This window comes from Lagenorhynchus albirostris, chromosome 2, assembly GCF_949774975.1.
Source record: "Lagenorhynchus albirostris chromosome 2, mLagAlb1.1, whole genome shotgun sequence".
Taxonomy (NCBI): Eukaryota; Metazoa; Chordata; class Mammalia; order Artiodactyla; family Delphinidae; genus Lagenorhynchus; species Lagenorhynchus albirostris.
In genome coordinates this window covers 20,332,400-20,355,394 of record NC_083096.1, presented here as the reverse complement: position 1 = coordinate 20,355,394, position 22,995 = coordinate 20,332,400, and the positions used below count along the sequence as shown (strand labels likewise).

The window sequence follows — 22,995 nt, the reverse complement described above, 5'->3', positions numbered from 1 at the left end:
GATCAACAGTTGCTTAGAAAATGAAATAACATTTATGATAATATCAGAAAATATCAATATAGTTTAATAAATCCAATGAGAAGTATAAGACCCATGTGAAGAAAGCAGTAAAACTTTATTGAGAGAAATTAAGAAGTCTTAAATAAATGGAGAAATATATTCCAGTTCATGGGTTGGAAGAAGCAATTTGTAAAGATGTGACTGTTTCTAAAATTGATCTGAACTTCACTGCAGTCCCAACAGTGTTTTTGTTATTTGATGTTTTGTGTTTTTTTGTTTTTTTTTTTTAAGAACTTGACAGCTGTTGTGTTATAATTTACATGGAAATGCAAAGGGCTAAAAGTAGTTAAGACTCTTGAAGAATAATGTCAAGGCGGGAGAATTTGCTTTACCGAATGTCAAGACTTTTTGTAAAATTATAGTAAGACACTTACGGTAGTGGTGCAAGGGTAAGAAATAGTCCAATGAGAGAATGGGGAGCCCGGAAAGAGACCCACACTTGATTTATGATCAAAATGCCACTGCAGATACATGGGTGAGATGACAGTCTATTAAGTAAGTAGTGCTGGGACAATTGAGTGTCCATGTGGATTAGAATGGGATTGGGCTCCTACCACACACCATAGCCAAAAATTAATTCTGTGTGGATTATAGAATGAAGTGTGAATGGCAAAACAAACAAGCTCTTACAAGAATACCTTCATGACCTTGGAGTGGGGAAAGATTTCTTGAATAGGACACAGAAAGCACTGACTCTAAAGGAATTTAGAGATTGAGAAATTTGAATACGTTAACATTAAGAATTTACCATAATCAGAAGACACCATAAACAGAAAAGGCATTCTAAACATGCAAAGACTGATCTTGGTATTAAAAGTCAAGAATAGCTGTTATGTCTTGGGAGAGAGTGATTTGGGGGCACAAGTCAAGCTCCTAGTATGCTGGTAATATCTTTCTTTCCTGGATATGGTGCTAGTCACACAGGTGTGTTCACTTTGTGAAAATTCATTAAGCTGTGCCTAGAATTTGTACACATTTTAATATGTTACCCTTCACTATACAGATTTTTTTTAAAAAAGGAAAGCCACTGATAAATTATTTCTAAAACATGTATCCAACAAAAAGCTTATGTCAAAATATTAGAGGACTCCTACAAATCACTAAGAAAAAGGTGAACATTTCAGGGACTTCCCTGGTGGTCCAGTGGGTGAAACTCCATGCTCCCAATTCAGGGGGCCCGGGTTTGATCCCTGGTCAGGGAACTAGATCCTGCATGCATGCCACAACTAAGAATTCTGCATGTTGCAACTAAGACCCAGCGCAGCCAAAATAAATAAATAAATAGTATATATTTTTAAAAGGTGAGCATTTCAGTAGTAAAGTGGGCAAAATAATTGAATAGGTACTTTAGGAAAAGGGAAATACAAATGCTTATTTTTAAATGAAAAGGTGCTCAACTCATTAATCATTGGCAAAATGAGCTTAAGACTAGATTGGTATTTCTCTACACCTAAATTGGCCAAAAAGAAGAACCTGACAACTCCCAAGTGCTAGTGAGGATGTGGAACAATGGAGATTGTACTAGGAGCAGAAACTGACACGACCACTTTGGAAAATAGTTTGTAATTACATAGCAAACATGAAGGTGGTATATCATGTGACTCAGTAAGTCCTCCCTTGGGGAATGTGTGCATAGGTGGAGCAGAGCATGCATCCAAGAATGTTTGCAGCAGCTTTGTTAACAATTTCCAAAAACTTGAAGCAACTCAAATGCCTGTCAACAGAAGAATGGATACAAAAACTGGTGTATTTGTACAACCTCTATATTATACTAATTCTGGAAAATCATAAAAATGAACAAATTACAGAAACTGACAACAATTGGATAAATCTCAAGTTCAAAAGCAGACAAAACAATTATACAGGGTTGCTTTTTAGTAGTGATTTTAAAAGCCAGGGTAGTGAGGAGGAATTCAGAAGAGCATTGGGTGGGGATAGAAGGGGACTCCTGAGGTCATGCTTTATTTTTTGACCTCATTGGTGGTTACATGGATGCTTGCTTTCCGGCATTTCATTAAGCTGTACACTCGTTTTATTTGCTTTTCTGAATATGTGTTAGATTCGCAATTTAAATTTTTTTTAAAGAATAGACAGTGGGTGCAGTAAAGACCTTTTATCTTTAATGTAAGAAAACTTGTGAAAATTGAAAATGTGTTGAAATATGGCAAAATATTTCATGTGAAAAAGTATAATTTTGAAACAGTATTAAATACTGCTTTGAATGTCCCATTTTGGTTTTTCTGCTTTTTATACTTCTACCTTGTCATTAGTCAAAAAAAAATTTTAACAGCTATCACCAGTTAAGACTCTTGGATTTCTATAGTAATTTTCAGGTCATAAAATTCACTCATTCTAAGTGTACAATTCAGTGACTTTTGATAAATCTATAGTGTTGTGCATCTATCAATGTGATCCAATTTGAGAACATTTTCATTGCCCCCTGAAATTCCCTCTAGCACATTGCAGTCAGTTAAATGTATTGATAATATATTTTGAACATGGTAAGTTGATTGATTCATGTACTTCAAATACTTCCTCATTAAAAGTAGAATAACACATTGTTGGATAGAAACTTGAAGAGTGTCAACCAAAGTCCTTTATAAATGTTAGATTCTGTAAGTTGTGGTACTGTATACATATTAAATTAAAATCAACTTTTGTTTGCATCTGTTCTTCATCAATTATTTGAAATAAATGAACAAACTACAGTCGATTTCTTTTTTCACGTCATTTTCTTGGTGGGGAATGCTCTTGTGTGGTTCTGGGTGGTTTTTCAGTTTTAAAAAATTTAATTGATCTATGGAAAAGATTTCAAACATACAATTACTTTTGTGGTTTTATGTGGCATTCTCAGTAGGACTGATTTCTGAGAGGATAGAGCATACAGAATAGGATGAAGAAAGGAGTGGGAAATTACACTGTAAAGTTATTCAATTAAATATATAAATATTAAGTTATTTCCTGAAAGATTAATAGTAGCTGAAAGATTTATTGATTCTGGTATTAAATTTTTCAAACTTTAGAAATACATAACAAATGTTTATAAAGCTTTTTGTGTCCTTGTTCTACCACTTCATGTTGAGATATGGAGTATATTATATAGGAGTAAATGTGAAGCATATATATTATGTACATTCTCAATTATGTGGTAATTTGTAATTGGGCTTCCTGGATTGGAATTTTAACAAACTTGAGTTAGTAATTTATGCTTTAGTGTTGAATATGAAGTATGGAGGTGTAGATGTATCTTGTGTCTAATTAAGCATTTGTCTGAGAAGAATAACATCAAGTGTCTGTACGTTTTGGAAACCAAAATGATGCCTGGCTAGTTACTAAGCCAGTTAAGAGCAAAGCTATATCTTCTCTATGTTGTTAAAATATTTACTTTGAAATTATTGGTGGAGCTCATTTTTATTGCTATTTCTCCGTTGCCAGGTACTTTATTACCAAGGTTGCCATCAGAACCAGGAATGACATTACTCACTATCAGAATTGAGAAAATTGGCCTGAAAGATGCTGGGCAATGCATTGATCCCTATATCACAGTTAGTGTAAAAGGTAAATAACTATGTATATCTATCTTCCCTCTGGGGAATTTTATAATGTTGCTTCTCATTTGGAACTTTTTTGGTGGGGAGAGGGAGGGGATGTTTTATATCTGTGACAACTTATTTTAGTTGATTTTACAGTGAGGCGAAATCCCTGGGAAGAGGTGGTCATCATTCCCTCACCAAATATTTCTGAGAGATTTACTAAAAATACTTCCCTATCCATAACTTACACTCATATTTGCTTTTAGCTTTTTCTTGTGTATATCTTTTTATTCTTAAAATTCTGTCAAGGGTGCTGACTAGACAGACACACTGTCTTTAACAGCAGATGCATCCTTCAGAAAACAGGTTTAAAAAATGTCCCCCACCTTCCAAGGGTGTGTGGTTTTCTTTGCAAAGCCCAGTGTTCTTCTGTTTTCCCACGCCTCCGCTTCAGGTCCTCTCGTTCCTGTCCAAGAGAGGTTTGTACATAGGACAGCTGTGCAGAGGTGGATGAGAATCAGGCCTTCAATTAGTCATGAGTGGAGACAGGGAAATAGGACGAGTCCATAAACATCCGTGCCCTGAACATAATCCTGTGGGACATTAGACGAGTGATGTATTTCTTATACTTAACTATGTTACCGTTATTATTAAGCATGATTACTCTTAGGATTTGTTTTTTTCTATCCAATGGCAAACCATTTTTTTCCTTGAAAACAACTTTTTTGGTCATTGGTTTAAGAGGGAAACCACAGTGATTGAACTGTTTTGTCGTTGCCAAGCATTTTATACAGCACTTTATTTGTAAAGCACTCAGCAGTCTTTTAAAAGTAATTATTGGGTGATTGAAGATGAAGTTGTCATGCTATTATTCAGAAATAACTGCACAGTTAATCCAGTCTACAGTTAATAAACCTGCAGTTTGAGACAAATCAAACAGGTATGGACTGAAATTAAATGGAGGGAACTTTTACCGATCATAGAAATATTCAGACCCATGGGTTCATTAGTACCAAATAAAAGAAAAAGGATTTTGGCCACAGGCAAAAGTTTTAACATGGAGAGACCGTGATCCATAGCACTAATGCTGTGATACTTTAACTTCTGATGTTACTGGTTCTCAAATCCATGGTCTACTGGAAAGTATTTACACCCTACACAAAACTACATCTCTCATTCAGGAGCGAACACTGTAAAATACAAAAAAATGTAATGAAATGTAGATATTATGTTACCTTTGCATATGGTTGAACTGAAACATGTTTTATTTAAATATCTTTAAGAACTGAAGTAATCAAACATACTCTCTTGCTTTAAGGTCCCTAAGATGGGTCTGTTGAATAATACATGAACACTGAGTAGTCATTAAATGAGTCTGTGTTGAATTAGATTAAACTGGATGATTCCTGGCTCCAGAGATTACAGCAGTATACCATGCATAGTGTGCCATCTGGTTATTGTAAATCAGCTTATGTTACAGCAAATGGAACCAGAATTTAAGTAATATATGTAAGAAGTGTTCATTCGTGGAAAGGTTTCCTTGGCAGCTGTCGTGTCCATTGTTTGGTCCTCTGACTTGAATACAGCAGGGGAATTCTGATAATGTTAGATTTATAGGCCTTTCCGTGTCATGCACGCGATCAAGGTTGGGAAACGGGTAGGAGCACCACTGTGGTATATTACGTCCCCAAATGTAATTCACAAAACTATACTGGCCTGTGTCATCAGAAGACACCTCTTAACTAGGAAGGATCCAATTTTGTGATGTGTAAGGCGGCTTCCTCCTCCTATCCATGGGGGTCTCCCACCCTCTCTACTCCGTGCCCTGCACATGACCCTGGAAACCAGCCGCCTTCAGGTACCTGCTCACCCCAGACGTGGGTCTTTATTGGCCTCAGAATCTCCTCTCGGCTTTTGCCTCTTCAGGAAACACAACCCTTTGCAGTTTTTACGTCTTTGTATTTGAAGGCTCGAAGCAGAAACTGTTTTTTCCTCTCTAGATCTGAATGGCATAGATTTAACTCCTGTGCAGGATACTCCCGTGGCTTCAAGAAAAGAAGATACGTATGTTCATTTTAATGTGGACATTGAGCTCCAGAAGCATGTTGAAAAATTAACCAAAGGTTTGTGATGCTAAAAGTAGAACTATATTCAGAATGTGACTCTTTATTCTCCAGCTTTGAATCTGTTATGTACAGTGACTGTCATTTTAACTGAGACTAATGCTAATGAGTATACTTTATGTTTATAAGCATTTAAGTTAATCTTCCTAGGCTATTCTCATTTTACATTTTGTCCTTTCTTATAAATGCCATGAAGTATAGAGCTGTGCATACCAGCAATGCAGGAAATATATTATCTACAGATGATGCAGATGAGTAATAAAATTTTTTAAACTTCCTTAAAATGATGGTATCATATTTGGACTTTAATGCTGTTTTCAAATGTGACTTTATTTTCACATTTATTCAGACCTCAGACACAATCACGATGACAAGGAGATGGGTTCCATAGCTGAAGAGACTAAGAAATGTGATCTGCTATCTTAAAGATCTATGAGGTTTTTAAATAATAAAATGCCTCTGTTATTGCCGTGGAAGGGAGAAGAGAAGCTACTCTTTTGTGGACATGGCAGGGTCATACACCTGGGGACCGAGGTCACCGGTAACCTAACAATTGTAATCCTTTCGTGTGTGTTGGTAGCAGATGCTAAATATGCCCATCTCTGGAATTCCCTGGCGGTCCAGTGCTTAGGACTTGGTACTTTCATTGCTGGGGTCCGGATTCAATCCCTGGTCGGGGAACTAAGATCCCGCAAGCCACGCGGCTCGGCAAATAAATAAATAAATACGCCCATCTCTCCCTCACGCACATCCCTTTGTCTCCTAAGTGATTGGCTTTTCTTTCCTTCCTTGACATGTGAAGCGCTCCGTTTGGACCCAGGTGCCAGGGCTGCGCACACATTTCTGAACATTGTTAAACTTCTGGTCACTTGTGAGTTTTGTCATCAGTGAAAGTATTAGATGTGTTAGTTGTCTTTAAAAGCAAAGCAAGATCCAGCACCGCTCTGGTTAAGCCTTTGTTAATAAGGAGCCAGATAACAGGGAGACCCTGACGTCCTTCCGTCTCTTTCGTTGCCTTTAGAAATTAATTGTTTTTGGCTACACAGACGAGGCGATTTATTATTCTGTTTTTAGCTTTTCTCTGTGGGGAGGGGGAGAGAGCTTATCTGTTGGGCTTTGGGGAGAGAAAACTATCTACATGTTTCATCACCATTTGTTCACTGGGGGAGGGGTGGGATAGGCGTGCTCTCTAAGCCCTTGTCTTGCTTAGCGCTGTCTTCACACAAGCACATGTCATTCCAGGAAAAACAAAACAGGGCTTTGGACACTGAGAAAGGTATTAGGAAGCAGTTAACATTTAAAAACTGAACCAGCTGTTGTTCACACTCCAAACTCCAAAAAACTGAATTTTTGAGTTTTTGTTTCGAGAAACTATTTAAGTTTGGATTTTTTGATGAACTCTTTCTCATGCCTTTTCTACTTAATGCGTTTCTATGAGTAATGTTAATACTTAACAAGTATCTTCTGTGGGGGCTTTTGGTAGTATTTAGTATTTTCTATTCTTAATATTTTATAATTCTACCTGTGAATGAACTTATTTACATTCTTGAGTCATTCTGGCTCGAGAAGTTTTGCTCTACTCTGTAGGATAGGATGATACGGAGACATGCCCCTCTCTTCAGGTCCAGATGAGTTTTGGGGTGACAGCCATAGTCAGTCGTATCATCAGAGAGATTGTTTGACAGAGGTTACTTTGTGAAATTATGACAATTGTTGCTTGTTCATAGGCTTCTGGTGATCAAAGAAAATTTATTGACACTAGAAATGTGCTGTCTGTGGCTAATCTGCTTTGCTTTAATTCCTTAGGTGCAGCTATTTTCTTTGAATTCAAACACTACAAGCCTAAAAAAAGGTTTACCAGCACCAAGTGTTTTGCTTTCATGGAGATGGATGAAATTAAACCTGGGCCAATTGTAATAGAACTGTAAGTGATGCACGTTCAGAATTAGTACTAATTTAACGGTGACTACTCTCTCTTCTTAATATGTAACCTTGGAATAGATCAGTTATCAATGGTTTTTCTATTGTGGTTACAGATACAAGAAACCCACTGACTTTAAAAGAAAGAAATTGCAGTTATTGACCAAGAAACCACTTTATCTTCATCTGCATCAAACTTTGCACAAGGAATGATCCTGACATGAATACCCTGGAACTTCTGTGAATCTTACCACTCAGTAGAAACCATCCTAGCTCTGTGTAGCACATTCGCCCTTCAACAGGCAGGAAGCAAGCCGTACCCAGGCCAGCAGGCCAGAGTGAGTCCATTACACAGCTATAGCACAGAATTCAAAGTCCAGCACGTCACTGATGGAAAAGACTCCTTTGGATACAGGCTTAATTGTAGATCTTAAAACATTTTCACTTTTCTATTAATTGTGCAATGAATAGCCTCTTTTCTAATTTGCCACTATTCCTGCCCTGCTTCCTGGAACGACACTGTTGTGGGTGGCATGTGCTCACCTTCACACTTAATACAGCAATAAGAGTGTGCTAGAGTTTACACACCTGTCCACTTCTGCTCCAATATGCTCTTCGGTTTTTTGAGTTAATGTCAAACTTTGGGTTGATGTGGGTAGGACAGTATGAGACTGCTTTGAGAGGAATTGGACCAATTATGCTGCCCAAAGTCAGTCTGGAAATTTATAGGCTGCTCCTCAGAGACGGCCTTGATTCACCCTGATCTCATGGTTCTCCTGCTTAGAAATAGTGTGCCTTGGCCAAATCAGTATCCCATATGGGCGTGTTCGCAGGTGGTAGCTGTGATTTTTCCAGATGACTGGATCGTTTTTCTGAAAGTGAGCATATTTTTAGTCATGTTGATTAGCTTTTTTCTACATCACATCGTTACTCTTTCTGATAGTGATTCTGGGGTTAGTGATGGAACCATCTCAGAATAATTACAAATTCTTGGTGGGTTTATAATGTCTTCTAAATCATGTAATCTAAAAATAATTTGAGTCAGATGCTAACAAGATACCGCAGGAATAACTGCTGTTTTTCTGACAACTGATTGTGAAACCTTAAAACCTGCATACCTCTTCTTGTAGTGATGAGTATGCAAATCTGGAGATATTCTATTTTTTTTTATATAGGTAGATAGGATTGCCATTTATTTCCTATGTAGATATACTGACATTCATCCATATGGAAATATTGCAGGTCATTAGCTTTTTATAATTTGACTATTTACATTCTTTTGACTTAATAATGGGGCATAAATAAAACTTTCATAGAACACACAAGGTGGATATTTGATACACAGAACATTTAAGATTTGGGGTGGGCATTCTCTGGGTTAGGTGTGAGCCCACATATTTAATATTCACTATTTTAAATGACCAATGCTAGCATGAGGGGAACGCAGTGCCAGTACTTGGCCTACTTTTAAACTCGTGTAATAAGCCTAGTCAATACCGTTCAGTATGTTTGCTTTTTAAAATAAGTAACCACAATTAAGTTCTAGCCCTTGCACTTCAAGAGATCTAGTCTCCACTTTCAGTTGTCTGTTAGGTCAGTTCTGTTTACTATGATGGATGTTAAAAAACTATATGAGCCTGAAGAATTCTCAACCCAATTTAGTCTTGCTTCCCTCTTGATTAGTTCAATTCCAGATGATTCCATCCACAGTAGCTTGAGGGGATGAGGAATTTGCCTTAATAAATTACTTTGTTGTTCACTCAACTCTTAGACTGTGAGTTGTCAGCCCCGTGCCCTGCCCGCCCCAGACTGTAAGCTCCTCAGGGGGCAAGAACCACACGTTCTCCATGTCACGTACATTTTCTGAGGTGCTTGGCAGCGCTCTGTACCCTGTGGAGTACTCAGTACCTTTTGTTTGATGTTGCTGACAAGACCTAAAAATAATCCCTTAAAAAACCTACCATTAAAATGTAGCAAAACTGATACATTGTTCTTTCTCTTTTCTCATAGACCATAAGACATGTATATCAAGGTGATAGTTTGTCACATCTGCTGTCATTCACAAAAGTATGGTTTAGATGAACTACAAATGCCTTTCATCAGTGTTAAAGAAGTTTAAATCGAACACGGCTGATTAGCTTAGCTTTGTAATTCATACCTGAATGAAATAACAAAACGAGCGACTGTCTCGAAGCAGTAGACGCAGAATACTCCACATCCAACAAATTATTTACTTTTCGATGAAAAGATCAGCCATTGAATAGTAACCACAACCACAGCAGACTTCCAGGCTGAAACGCTGCTGCTCCGTAACTGAGATGACTTTAGCAACTAAGCCCAGAAAGACAGTCAGTTAGCTGGAGATGACTTCTGAAACAGACGTAATTTTCAAGCCAGTTGGGGCTGATGTGACTCAGGGTGATGCCCCCCACACCCTCTCCAAATTGGCAGCTTGCCTGGGCTGGGCTGCCAAAGGGGTGCAAACAGAGGGCTCTGAGAGGCGGCAGGGACGGCAAGTCTGGGGCCGCTCGGCTAAGCCACAGGTGGCAGTTCTCTACAACTCAATATGAAACGCAGAATAAACACCAAAAAGGCTTTAGAGGTTAAAAAAGAAAAAGAAAAAGACTCCAGGATTTGATGTTGAAATAGATTTAATTTACCTTTGCTACTATATTATCTTCCTAACTGGTGTAATCTATATTTAAATACTATTTAAAAAATTTATCTTAACTTCACTATTATTTCACGTCCTAAAGAGATTGATATACTTAAAAGCTGTATTTGTGACTTAATCTTTTTATTTTACATGGTTAAAAATAACCTATGCTGTTAACTATGGAGTTTTCCTCTTAAATTTCTTCTATTCTTGATAATAAACAGGACACAGAGATGGAATTCTCTTTTCCTGAAAAACTCCTTATGTATTCGTTATGAACTTTGGAAGCGTTGTCTTCTTTCAACGGTCCGTATCTTTCTAAAGTGGCATCTTTTAGTTTAGTATAAAGAAAAAATTTTGTTTCACAGTGAAGCATTTGCTTTATCTTATAAGGTATTCTAAGAGGATTAAATATCCTAATGGTGACAAGTCACGGTGCAGACTTCAGTAGTATCATTACATCACAGAACTTCAGAGAATGCGAGAGTATGATCTAGCCGTGAACAACAATATCAACCTTTATAATTCTGATTTAATTGAAATCTTAAACTTCTTGAAATGTGCTACCAAGTTACTATAGTTTAAAGTGTCTGATGAGTTAGTTCTTAGAAACATTGTTTAAAAGACCTGGTACAAGTAATGGGTATAGCAAGTATGATGCAATCCTAGATTCTCAGATTTACTGATTTTTAAGTATAAGTGCCAGTATTCAAATATGAATTTTGGAATAGGATCAATCAACAAAAAGAACTGAGTTCAGCCCATGGTTGCTGACCTAGGGCATGTTACAAGCCTCACAATCCTAAATCATTCTTTCTCATCGTATTACCTACTCTTTGCCCTTTTTCGCCATATTCCTTGAAAGTCAGCGGCAAGGTATAGGAGAAATAACAGACTCTCTACGTTTTTTAAAGAAATTTTCTTACTTTTATGGTCATGACACATCATTTTCATTTTTCTGTTATGCACCCTAACGCAAGAACGGTAAAAGCAACAGAATATCAGGTCAAACAATTCTTGCTACATGTAAACGCATACTCAGAAAACCATTCTCAACCAGGCAGAGCCACAGAAAGCACGTGAATGCTGTCCAAATTGGCGAACTGACTTCTCTGAAGTAGAAGGAAGACATATCAGTTGTGGTGCTTCCCGGTGACTTTGAGGTTGAACTCAGGAGCAGTGAGCCAGGGAAGTGTGCTGCCAGGTCACCATCTTCAGTTCTGGAAGCTTGAGTTTACATGTTTCCAAAATGGTACAAGTCTCGTGAGAAAACAATGAATCAACAGACACTTGGGAAATATTAATAACCAAATTTTTATGAACTGTTACTACAAAGAACTTCAGCAAGAGGGGAGATAAAAGTTTAGTGATCTTTTAGTAAACATTTTTAGCGTAACAGTCGTTGCGACCAGATATTTTTTAAAAATCAAGCTTATAAATACGGTTGCTCTGTATTCAACTGGTGTACACTAAAAATAGGATAATAAATGGAAATACATGTTCTTATAGCATTTCCACAGGAAATGTTCATATTTTTCACGACATCCTAAATCATTTAGCAGTTACATATGCTACATTAACTAAAACACAGGTATTCTTTATTGCACATTTCAAAGTTTTAAGGAGGCTCTAGCTTACAAGGTGATTTTTACTTTGGGGCAGGGGAAATGATATTTTTTAACTGTTTGGCTCAAAAATGCACACTGCCAGGGCAGCTTAGTTCTAAAAACAAACCTTTTAAAATCAACTTTTGGATTTTGAAGCCAGTGAAAATCCTCTACTGTCATGAACAGTGCACAGTCCACTTTCTCTCAGACTAAATGTCCAAGGTCAGTTACGGGCTCTGTTTGAAAGCCTGCGAACAGCCCTGGCTAGTGCTCTGAGAGGCAGGCGGGGGCTCACCTCTGGAGCCGGAAGCCGGTGAGTCTCTTGCAGCAGGGGAAGGTGGATAATCCTGGGGGCCATGGGTTGGGGGTGGTAATCGGGTACCAGGGATAAAGTACTCTCTTGGGCCAAGAGAGCCTAAAGGTCTAAAAGGTGCGTGTCCTGCTAAGAATTCTCGAGGGTCAAGAGGCAGGTCCCGTTTTCCTGGTGGAACGCCTGGTGCATATTCTCTTAAGCCTAGTGGTGGACGCAAACCAGGACCTGGAAAAATTAAAATTCAGTCATGTAACTACATATGAACATACCTAAATTTAGATGATTCCATGTATGTTAATCTTTAATTCCTCATACCCCTGGAAGTCAGGTGGTGGCATCCCCACTTTATAGATGAGGCAAACTGAGGCTCAGCAAGTTTAAGTTACATGCCTGTAGCCAGCCAGCCATGAAGCAACATAGGCTGGATTTAAACGTGGCTCTACCTGGCTTGTGGTTTTTTCGACAACACAATTCTGCTGTCTTTATCTCACAAGAGCTTGATTTGTACTTAGAAGTACTATATATCATACTAAGACAATAGATTATGAAATAAGGGCTTCACTGTTAGTAAATTTTGATAAGGGAAATTCCACTGTTACTGTATCAATTAAAAACTCATGCAGTAGTCAGCATGGACCTACATATGCCATCAAAATCAAGGTGTCTGCCCTGCTGGGAAAGGCCTTCCAGCTCCACCTAATTAAATTCAGCAACATTCTACCTAGTAGCTATTACATTCTACCTTCTCTTTAACATTTCCTTCCTATTTACTCCCAAGGTGGGGAGTGATGGATTAATCTTGCCTTCTTTTATACTCTGTGACCCGTTGCTTATACTTCCATTATGGTTATTACAAGTTTTATGTTGTATATAATGTATGTATGTGTCCTACAGGACACCTTAAGCTCCTGGAGTTAGGAGAATTAATTCCATCCATTACGGAGCCTAGTATGTAGCCAGAGATGTTCAAGAAACATAGGCAGAAATAATATTTCTGACTTTCTATGAACCGCCCATTTTCCCTTGTCTACAAGAGATACCTACTGCCCATCTCAGTACAGGGAGATTATGCAGCACCCCATGTGTCCTGAGAAACTGGCAGAAAAGTTCAAATGTACTCAGCCAGCTTTACCCTTTCATTGCATAGCCCTGCATAGCAACTGTTAAAATTTCATCAAGGATTAGAGTGAAAAGATGAATACACTTCACAAGTCCATTACTACCGTTCAATCATCATACCAAAGGGCGGAGGAAGTGGCCGAGGCCCAAAAGGCCCGCAGAGTTGAGGAGGTGGTCCGTATCGAATGGGCGGCAGTAGAGGGCCTCCCACGGGGGAGCTCATGAGGGGTGCCCCTGGAAAAGGAGGGGGCCCTTTTGCAGCCGTATTAACCTGCAAAGGAGAAGTAATGAAAGTTCTGAAATGCTTGGATATGACAGATAAAAGCACCAACACCAGTAAAAGCTAAAACCCAATGAAGCAGATGTCAGGCACTTGTCCAAAGAGCGAACTATGGCAACAAAACTCTACCCCTCCTATCTGTCCCACTGACAGCTCAGGCGGGTTCAAAGAATGTCAGAGGAGTGAACACTTCCACCATAATCATATTATTGCTCGTATGGGCAAACAGAAGAGGATGCAAGAGGACTGTCAAAGGATATTAACAGAGGCGATTCCCAACTAAGAACTAACAATCATACCATACACACAGTAAACTGCTTCTAGGGCAGCCCCTCCCTCCTGTCACCACAATAGCTCATTTCTCCATATTAAGAGTGGAAAGAACAAAAGGGAATGAAAAATCCATTTTCTACATGTAAGAAGAGCTAATATTCAGAGTACCTTCAATTTCCTTTCATGTGTTGTAAGATCTCACCTTGCTTTAAACATGAGGGAACAGAGGCACAGAGAGTATTAGATACCTTGCCGAAGGTCACACAGCACATAAGAGGCTGGGCTGGAACCCACTATCAGCCTGACTCCAAGCCAGTGCTCTTCCTCCTCTGCCCCTGCTATCAGAGGAGGCTCTACTCTCTTTGAAGTCAGTCTGCTACTTCAAAGGGGTCTTGGGTCTTAGCCAGGCTGCCCTGGGACACAAAGAGCTCTCAAGCGATGTGTATTCCTGGAGTCCTGTACTGGAACTTGCAAGTATTTCCCAACAGAGATAACGTTATATATACAAGTTCAGCAGGCACAGCTCCAGCATCCACCCCCATTCACCAGTAATGCCGTCCTTCACATTACGAGGTGCTGACCAATCCTTCTCTATAGAAGCTGGGTTGGAAATTCTCAATAATGAAAATATGTATCTTGATGTCAACACAGTAAAGCACTGTGAGGTACAATCAGAGGACTTACCAGCTGTCGCAGCTACACAAGTTACAAGAGAATACACTTATGTGAACATAATTTAAGGCTACTGCTGGGAACTAGCACAACAGGTAATTAAAGATTTCCACTATTCAGTACTTCACTTATAGCAAACATCCTCTGTTACTGATCTGTAATTTCAGATTATTCAAAATAGGGCTTGCCTGGTATACCACTAGAGATATTCTTTTTTTTTTTTTTTTTTTGCGGTACGCGGGCCTCTCACTGTTGTGGCCTCTCCTGTTGCGGAGCACAGGCTCCAGACGCACAGGCTCAGCGGCCATGGCTCACGGGCCCAGCCGCTCCGCGGCATGTGGGATCTTCCCGGACCGGGGCACGAACCCGTGTCCCCTGCATCGGCAGGCGGACTCTCAACCACTGTGCCACCAGGGAAGCCCAAGATATTCTTAAATAGCACACTTCCAAACAAATACATAATAATGATGAATTTACACAATATATGATGAACTGATTTGCCTTAGAGCACTCAACACCGAAGCACACAATACAGAACTGAAGTGATGACTTTTCACATTTTAAGGTTAACTACAACAGATGCTCTAAAGAGATTAATCACCTAACCAGAACAGGAAAAAGGAGTGAAAACCAACCAACCAACCAGACTTCAGCAACCCAGCAACACTTCCAAGTCAACAGTAAGGTCAGTATTGCCATGCAATTTAAAGCAAAGCAGATTAGTGTCATGCTCCTCAGCTCCTCTCCAGAAACACACCAAGTAAAAAGCCCAGTTCAACCTACAAGTACTTAGTGCTACTGGATGCTCAGCCAAAGACATAATGCTGGGAACTGAAGGGCCTTCAGGCTCTTGGGGAACAGTCTGCTTTTTCAAAAAGTAAATGAGATGGTATAGACATAACAGAACACACAAAAGGGAGATGGATGAGGCAAAGAGAGGGCGTTGTAGAGAAAGTTAGATGTTTTCCTGAAATACCTAATTACAACTCAAAATGACCACAGAATTTACCTTGCCCTCATCCATCACCTTAGAGGGGGAAGAGCTTCTTGAGCTACTGTTCATCATGGGAGCTGCACCAGATTCTGGATCTGTGGGAGGCCAGAGAACTGATTTAGACTTATTCTGATTTGTATACTCTGTGAAGAAGAATACAAAGTCCTCTACCCACCTCCTCCACAATTTGAGACTCTTTGAACACACTTAGGTCCCTTACCAGAGGCAGAGGGTTTCCCAGATGCCTCAGATGACCATCGAGGATGAGGTAGAGGCCCATCCACTGACCCTTGAGAGAGAAATAACAGCCCTTGCATGAATTTTTCAGAATAAACCAATTGTGGACAGGTCAGGTTTCAGTTCTACCCAGAAAGCAAAATTTAAAGCGGGTCTCCCAATACGTATGAGGAGAAATCACTAACAATTTATGCACAAACTTAAAGAATTAAAATAAGAACTATCTTGGATTGAAAGATCTGCACGTTAATAGCACTGGTCAGGTACTTCAAGCTACAGGCAATTGTATAGGCTGTTTTTTCAGTCTATATGTAATCTGACTTCCATATCTTACCAAGTATTATATTTATGATTAGAAACAGACTTATAGCATTTCACATTAATGAGAAACAGATGTACACTGCATAAATTATATAGTTTTAAGGCTACTTTTATATAATTCAAGAGAAGAACTCAACAGAAGTTTAAAGATAAAGGCCTATACTTCACAGCAAAAATCTGAAAAGAAACAATAAGAATAAATGATATTTATATATTTGTTTTATACATACACTTATACATGACAAATAGTATTGTTATAATAATAAGTGCTTTTTGTTCTAAAGCAAATCTAAAGTAGACTATCCACCAAGACAAAATTAAGAAATCTCCTTCTTTATATATTGGACAGACCCAAATTCTCAACTGCTGCTTGCATCAGAATTCTCGAAGAAGGAAAAAGCTCTTGAAACAGTTTACTGCAAGGTAACACGTCAATGCTCACCAAATTCACTTCGAGGCATCTCTCTTCGGTTAAGCGTAGCAGACAGAGGTCTTGTGGGTGGGTCTGCTGTCAGTGGCGGAGAGCATTCTCCACCACTCACAGGAGATGGGCCAAAAGAGCCATTCTGGCTCAGAGGACCTGAAGACAACGGGCAATAATTACCACTTTAAGTGAACCTTCTTTTTCTAAATTCTTGGGATTATTTCTAGGGCATCATAAATATTACACACATATTCAGAAATAAAAAGTAGTTTAAACACATTTTCCACCAAAAAATAGACTGCAGCCCTTTAAAAGTGCTCCCTACCTCTCCGTGGAAGGTTTTGTGTGTTGGGTCTTCCTGGCATTGGTTTTATGATCACAGGTTCTTCTTGCAGCATTGCCATCTTTTGGGTTAGTTCCAGTAATCTTGAATATAGAGAAAGAATGGATTTAAATATGAAACAGAAAATTAATTCCTTATTGGATACCACACAGCACAGCCTTTAGAAACTCTAAAACACACTGAAAATATGTTTTAAAATCACATACTTGTGTCTCAAGTTGGCAGCTTCTCTTTTCTCTTCAGCTATGGCTCTTTCTGCAGCACGAGCTTTGAGCTATTGGAGAAAAAAAATATCCAAAATAAGCCGTGGTAGACAACACACAAAATAAAGAAAAGAAAAAAAAATCTTACCCAGTTATCGTGAGCTTTTTTCTCATGAGTAGCAATCTGAAAAAGATAACACATAAAAAAATATGTTCAGAGATTCATTATAATATGTATTAGAAAGCAAAGAAGTCTGCTGCTGCAGGGCAGTATAATTATTACCTGGTTTTTAAATGAGCGCTCTGTTTTCTGTAATTCTTCCTCCATTTCTTCAATTCTCCGCCTAAGAATTAAACTTGCTTTTATCATTTAGAGCACAACTGAATAATATTTTAAACAATCTCGCCATGTTCCCTTTACTCTAACAGCTACAGCTGTACCCTTTCAGACTTCATCCATATGTATAAAAACACATTCTACATGGCTGTAATAAGAGTACAGTGTGATCAAAACTAATACTGCATAATTTCCTTCCTTATTATTTAATAGCTGGAGATTCTGAACTGATACCTTATAATTTCCTTAACTGTTCTCTTCAATATGTTCTCAAACAATCCCACTATAAATATTTTTCTCCATAAAGCTTTTTCTTCCTTTAATTATATCCACAGAAAATTTCCCAGAGCTATGATTACTGAGTCTATCAGATGGCATGATCATTTTTTAAAAATTAATTAATTTTATTTTTGGCTGCATTGGGTCTTTGCTGCATGCGGGCTTTCTCTAGTTGCAGCGAGTGGGGGTTAGTCTTTGTTGCAGTACAAGGGCTTCTCACTGCGGTGGCTTCTCTTGTTGCGGAGCACGGGCTCTAGGCGTGCGGGCTTCAGTAGTTGTGGCACGTGGGCTCAGTAGTTGTGGCCCGCGGGTTCTAAAGCGCAGGCTCAGTAGTTGTGGCACATGGGCTTAGCTGCTCCGTGGCATGTGGGATCTTCCCGGACCAGGACCTGAACCTATGTCCCCTGCCTTGGCAGGTGGATTCTTAACCACTGCGCCACCAGGGAAGCCCCGACATGATCATTTTAATGTTTTTTTAAATACATCATACAGCAAACTGCCTTCCAAAAAGAATTTCTCTGATATATAAAACCACTCAGAACTGTTGGCATGAACCAATTTCCCTTACAGTCTTGTCAGTATTGGGTGTAAGGAAATTTCTGTGAATTTAACACTTTTTCCTTTGTTAACTTAAAATTTATTTTTTCTCATGTTAATTAAATCTTTTGACCACTTATTTCTGCCTCTGTGCCATTTTGTTCTACACAGTGTAAAAAGAAACAGTTTTTTTTTTAAAGCCAACAGTAGTTTCATCAGCCACTGACACCCTCCTCAGAAGCTGAACTCACTTGTAAGTTTTCACTTCCTCTGCCGCCAAAAGCGCCTTTTCATCTGCAGCTGACAGCCGCTGCTCTTTTTCTTGCCGCTCATACTCTTCTTGACTCAATTTCCTAAGATAAAATCAGTTGTCAAATGAAAGTGTTTCTCTTGCTCTCCCAGCCATCTGTCTGAATGCCTTGTTACTTCCCATCCTCTCTAAAACACACATACAAACAAGTCATAGGAAGGAATTCAAACCTGCCACTTACGGATAAAAATCAGACTCTGGCCTGTTGGCAAATCACCTGCATTTTAAAACTTTTTCTCATAATTCTCTATGTGGAAGCCAGGGCTGATCAACCTAACACAATTAAACTTACTAGGATAGAGCAGGGGATGATTATTGCTCTTATTTCTACCATGGAAAGACCTGTAATTACTTCTCTTACTTCAATCTTGGAAGGATTATTTTTCAACCCAAGACTGGTACCATGATAATTAGCCCCCAAAAAGCCTTTTAGAACGTCTTCTAATTGTGGAATTAACCATAGATTAATTCCACACTTCAGATGTGGGACTCCTACTGCCTATTTCAATAGAATTATGATTAAAGGAAAGAGAAAAGTCTTAGAATTGGCCATGTCTACTGGATAGAAAAAGAATCTAAGCTGTCCCATAATCAGAGTATCATCTACTGGAAACTGGTTTTAACCTACTAACCTTGGAGCTCAAGATATCAATCTACTATAACAGAGATTGCAATGGTAGCAACATGGCTTTAAAATGCTATTTTCTTGTTACCCTTGTACTTCTTTGACCATAGTTCTGATTCAAAAGAAACCTGAGACAATTTCTATGAAACAGAAGCATAATCAGAAGAGCTATAGTAAAAACAGTTAGTAATCAAAGAGAAAAAGGGTTGTATATTCTTTTGTAATTGTCCATTCAATACTCAGCATATGTCTTATGAATAGCTATAACATGCTTTACCTAGTAAGATGCTAAAGATAAAAATAAGGGCAAAGTACTATCCCTACACTGGGTTTGCAGTTTAATGTGTAAACGATGTACCTAACAACAGAACAATCCCTAACTCAGGAAGAGATGTGAGAAAACTGGGTCTTGAAAAAAGATCAGAGAGAATTTTGCTTCCAGGAATGAATGAGTTAGTCTGAGAACACTGAAAATAAATAGAACATTCGACAAAAATATAAAGAACATGCTTGAAAGCATCAGAGAGCTAATATATTAGCTAGTAAGCTAATATATGAGGCCAAGATCTAGTAAAAAAAAAAAAAAAAAAGGAATCTCAGAATTACAAATAAGCCTGGCATCTGAAGCCACTTTTCCCCTAGGTTCACCCATGCACTTAAGACAATGTAGAGATATAAGGAGGCTACTGAATAGAGTTTTCAAAATATTCCTGGATCATAGAAAATGAAGTGGAGCTCAGGGCTACCACTGAGAGGGACCCTAGTAAAAGCCCTGGGCTTTAGGTTGAGGCTAGAAAGAGTACTTGGAGTACCAAATGAGCAATGCAGTGTCCTTTGAAGGAACTAAGACCTTTTTTTTTTTTTTTTTGACTGTGTTGGGTCTTCGTTGCTGCATGCAGGCTTTCTCTACTTGTGGTGAGCAGGGGCTGCTCTTTGTTGAGGTGTGCAGGCTTCTCACTGCAGTGGCTTCTCTTGTTGTGAAGCACAGACTCTAGGCATGCTGGCTTCAGTAGTTGTAGCATGCGGGCTCAGTAGTTGTGGCTCACAGGCTCAGTAGTTGTGGCGCACGGGCTTAGTTGCTCTGCGGCATGTGGGATCTTCCCAGACCAGGGCTCGAACCTGTGTCCCCTGCATTGACAGGTGGATTCTTAACCACTGTGCCACCAGGAAGTCCGGAACTAAGCCATTTTTGAATGACCTCTATTGCTGACTGGATTAAAATAATGACCACCTGCTAGAAATAAACTCAAATCTTTTCTCTAGGAAAACAACACCATTCTAGGCCTCCAATTCCCTCTACAGTGTTTGCCACTCAATCAAAACTGTCTAGGCACTGTCTAACACCCACAAGACACTGTGATTAAAATCTAAAAGACAAGAGGAATGACCCATCGAGGATCCACATAATGGAATTATCACGCGTGCCTTATATATTCATGGACGCGAAAGTCAAGATTACAAATTTCAGCAAAGGATTAGAAACTATAAAACTGAAACACAGTAACTGGAATTAAGAACTCAATGAATGATTTTAGTAGCAGATTTGATAACTGAAGTGAGATGTTAGCACACTGGAAGACAGGTCAGAAAAAAATCCAGAATGAAGCAAATATAGGTAAGAATGTAGCAGACATAGGGGAAATTATTTTTAAAAAGGTTTAAATGTAATCTCAGAAGAAGAGAGAATGAGGCAGAATCAACATATGGAGAAAGACCCCAAAATTCAGGAGGTGCTGATGACCTCAAACAGCATAAATGCAAAATAGTTAGGGAAGGGGAGGGGAAGGAGAAGAGAAAGCCAAACCCAAACATCCACACCTAGGCACCGCCCAATAAAACTGCTGAAAAACTGAAAGCGAGCTTTTAAAGGCAGCAACAGCAGGGGTGAGACATCCGAACAGGGAAAATAAGAGTGACACTGGATTCCTTAAACTTCAAAACCAGAAACTAACTGGTTATCTTTAAAGTGCTGGAATTAAATAACTGCAAAAATCCCAGAGCCAGAAGAATATCCTTAAAAAATGAAGTCAAAATAAAGACGTTTTCACACAAAGATAAGGTGATGAAATCCGTCAGTAAAGGACATTCTTCAAGTAGAATGAAAGTGATCCCAAATGGAAGACCAAAGGTGTAGGAGAGGATAAAGAACTACAGGAACTACAGGCAGACCTCAGAGATATTGAAGGTTCAGTTTCAGACCACCACAATAAAGCGGAGAAAGAAAGTGAGTTTCGGAATTTTCTGGTTTCCCAGTGCATGTAAAAGTTATGTTTACACTATACTGTAGTCTATTATAAAGTGTGCAATAGCATTGTGTCTGAAAAACAACATATAAGCCTTAACTATCAAATACTTTACTGCTGAAATATGCTAACCATCGTCTGAGCCTTCATAATCTTTAAAGTAACATTGAAGATCACTGATCACAGATCACCATAACAAATATAATAATCAAAAAGTTTGAAATACTGCGAGAATTACCAAAATGTGAGAGACACAAAGTGAGCAAATGCTGTTGGAAAAATGGTGCCGAAAGACTTGCTTGACACAGGGTGGCCACGAACCTTCAATGTGTAAGAAATGCAGTATCTGCAAAGCGCAATAAAGCAAAGTGCAATAAAACCAGGTATGCCTGTATAAATATGTGTGTAAATCAAGTGAATATTGGCCGGGAAGCACTGTAATAGACAATAAAAACATCTTGTGGAGTTTAAGTACACAAAGAGTTAAAGATGCAGGAGCATCTTAACTCAGGAGGGAGTTAAAGCCCAGAAAGAGGTAAATCTATTGACTAAGTCCAGGATACATGCTGTGGTCTTTAGGGTAAGTATATGAAGACAAGTAAAGCAACCAATAACTACCAAGCTTACACAGGGGAAAAACAGAATTATTAAAAATATTCCAATAATCCAAAAGACAGAAAGAAGAGAAAAAGGAACACAGAACAGGCCATCAAATAGAAAGCAAATACCAATATGTAAATTTAAACCTAAATATACATTTAGGAATTACATTGTAAGGAAAAAATGAGTACTCACCTATTTATTTATGCCACAACTCACTCTAGAAAGATTTTAAGGAACATAAACATTTGAGTAGGCAGGAGATTGCCAGGTGGAAATAATGTAAAAGGACATTTTTACTACAGAAAAAGCAGCATGCATAACTACACAGAAGCTCAGAGTGGCATGAAGGAACTGTGGTCAGGTCAGGCTGCATCAGAAGGAGCTGCAGGAGATGCACCTGGAGAGGCAGCTCAGGACAGCTGAGGGGCCCTGTGTGCTTGCCAAACAGTCGGAAATTGACCCTGAAGGGAATGGGGGGGCCTCCTCGACAGATTTTAAACCACATGATGATATACAAGGACTTGTATTTTAGAAAGTTCCTTCTAGCAGCTGTAGACTTGGAAGAAGAGGTTTAAGAAAGAGAAACTGGAGATAGGTGATTAGTTAAGGGCTGGCAGAAAAGATGACTTGGGCCTGAGCACACACAGTGGCTTTGGGGATGAAGTGCAAGCAATTTGTGCCCGGACATGGTGACTGAATGGATGCTGGAGGAATTGAATAAAATATTGCCACACTGACTATATCATAAAGAAAGACAATTGCCATTTAGGTGATTCAGATGACTACTGGTGGCAGGGAAGTGCCTTTTTTCCCCCCAATATTTATTTATTTATTTATTTGGCTGCGTGGGGTCTTAGTTGTAGCTCGCGGGCTCCTTAGTTGTGGCTCACAGGCTCCTCAGTTGTGGCATGCGAACTCTTAGTTGTGGCATGCATGTGGGATCTAGTTCCCTGACCAGGGGTCGAACCCAGGCCCCGTGCACT

The 22,995-nt window shown here is 39.0% G+C and overlaps 2 protein-coding genes across 11 annotated transcripts in view; one reads left to right on the top strand and one right to left on the bottom strand.

The window, feature by feature from the left end:
- AIDA (axin interactor, dorsalization associated) overlaps positions 1-9,619 on the top strand; it is a 42,489-nt gene extending 32,870 nt beyond the window's left edge. The window contains exons 7-11 of one of the 8 annotated variants that reach the window (XR_009536309.1): positions 3,496-3,618; positions 5,594-5,716; positions 6,194-6,257; positions 7,523-7,640; positions 7,753-9,619. Coding sequence is in view for 6 of the 8 variants with exons in the window: in XM_060127375.1 (XP_059983358.1) it covers positions 3,496-3,618; positions 5,594-5,716; positions 7,523-7,640; positions 7,753-7,849 (461 nt within the window). In the remaining 2 variants the exon portion in view is untranslated. The other 7 variants (XM_060127382.1, XR_009536310.1, XM_060127375.1 and 4 more) reach the window with 7 other exon arrangements.
- A 781-nt stretch (positions 9,620-10,400) lies between these two features.
- The window catches only part of MIA3 (MIA SH3 domain ER export factor 3), a 54,121-nt gene continuing 41,526 nt past the window's right edge, over positions 10,401-22,995 (bottom strand). For 2 of the 3 annotated variants that reach the window (XM_060127309.1, XM_060127320.1), the window contains 10 exons: positions 18,483-18,584; positions 17,362-17,422; positions 17,227-17,262; positions 17,082-17,149; positions 16,858-16,958; positions 16,551-16,688; positions 15,771-15,839; positions 15,566-15,645; positions 13,452-13,602; positions 11,413-12,437 (listed from right to left, as the gene is read on the bottom strand). In XM_060127309.1, the coding sequence (XP_059983292.1) occupies positions 12,127-12,437; positions 13,452-13,602; positions 15,566-15,645; positions 15,771-15,839; positions 16,551-16,688; positions 16,858-16,958; positions 17,082-17,149; positions 17,227-17,262; positions 17,362-17,422; positions 18,483-18,584 (1,117 nt within the window). In that variant the 3' untranslated portion in view covers positions 11,413-12,126. Of the gene's footprint in view, positions 12,438-13,451; positions 13,603-15,565; positions 15,646-15,770; positions 15,840-16,550; positions 16,689-16,857; positions 16,959-17,081; positions 17,150-17,226; positions 17,263-17,361; positions 17,423-18,482; positions 18,585-22,995 lie in introns of all 3 variants that reach the window. The other variant, XM_060127298.1, reaches the window with a different exon arrangement.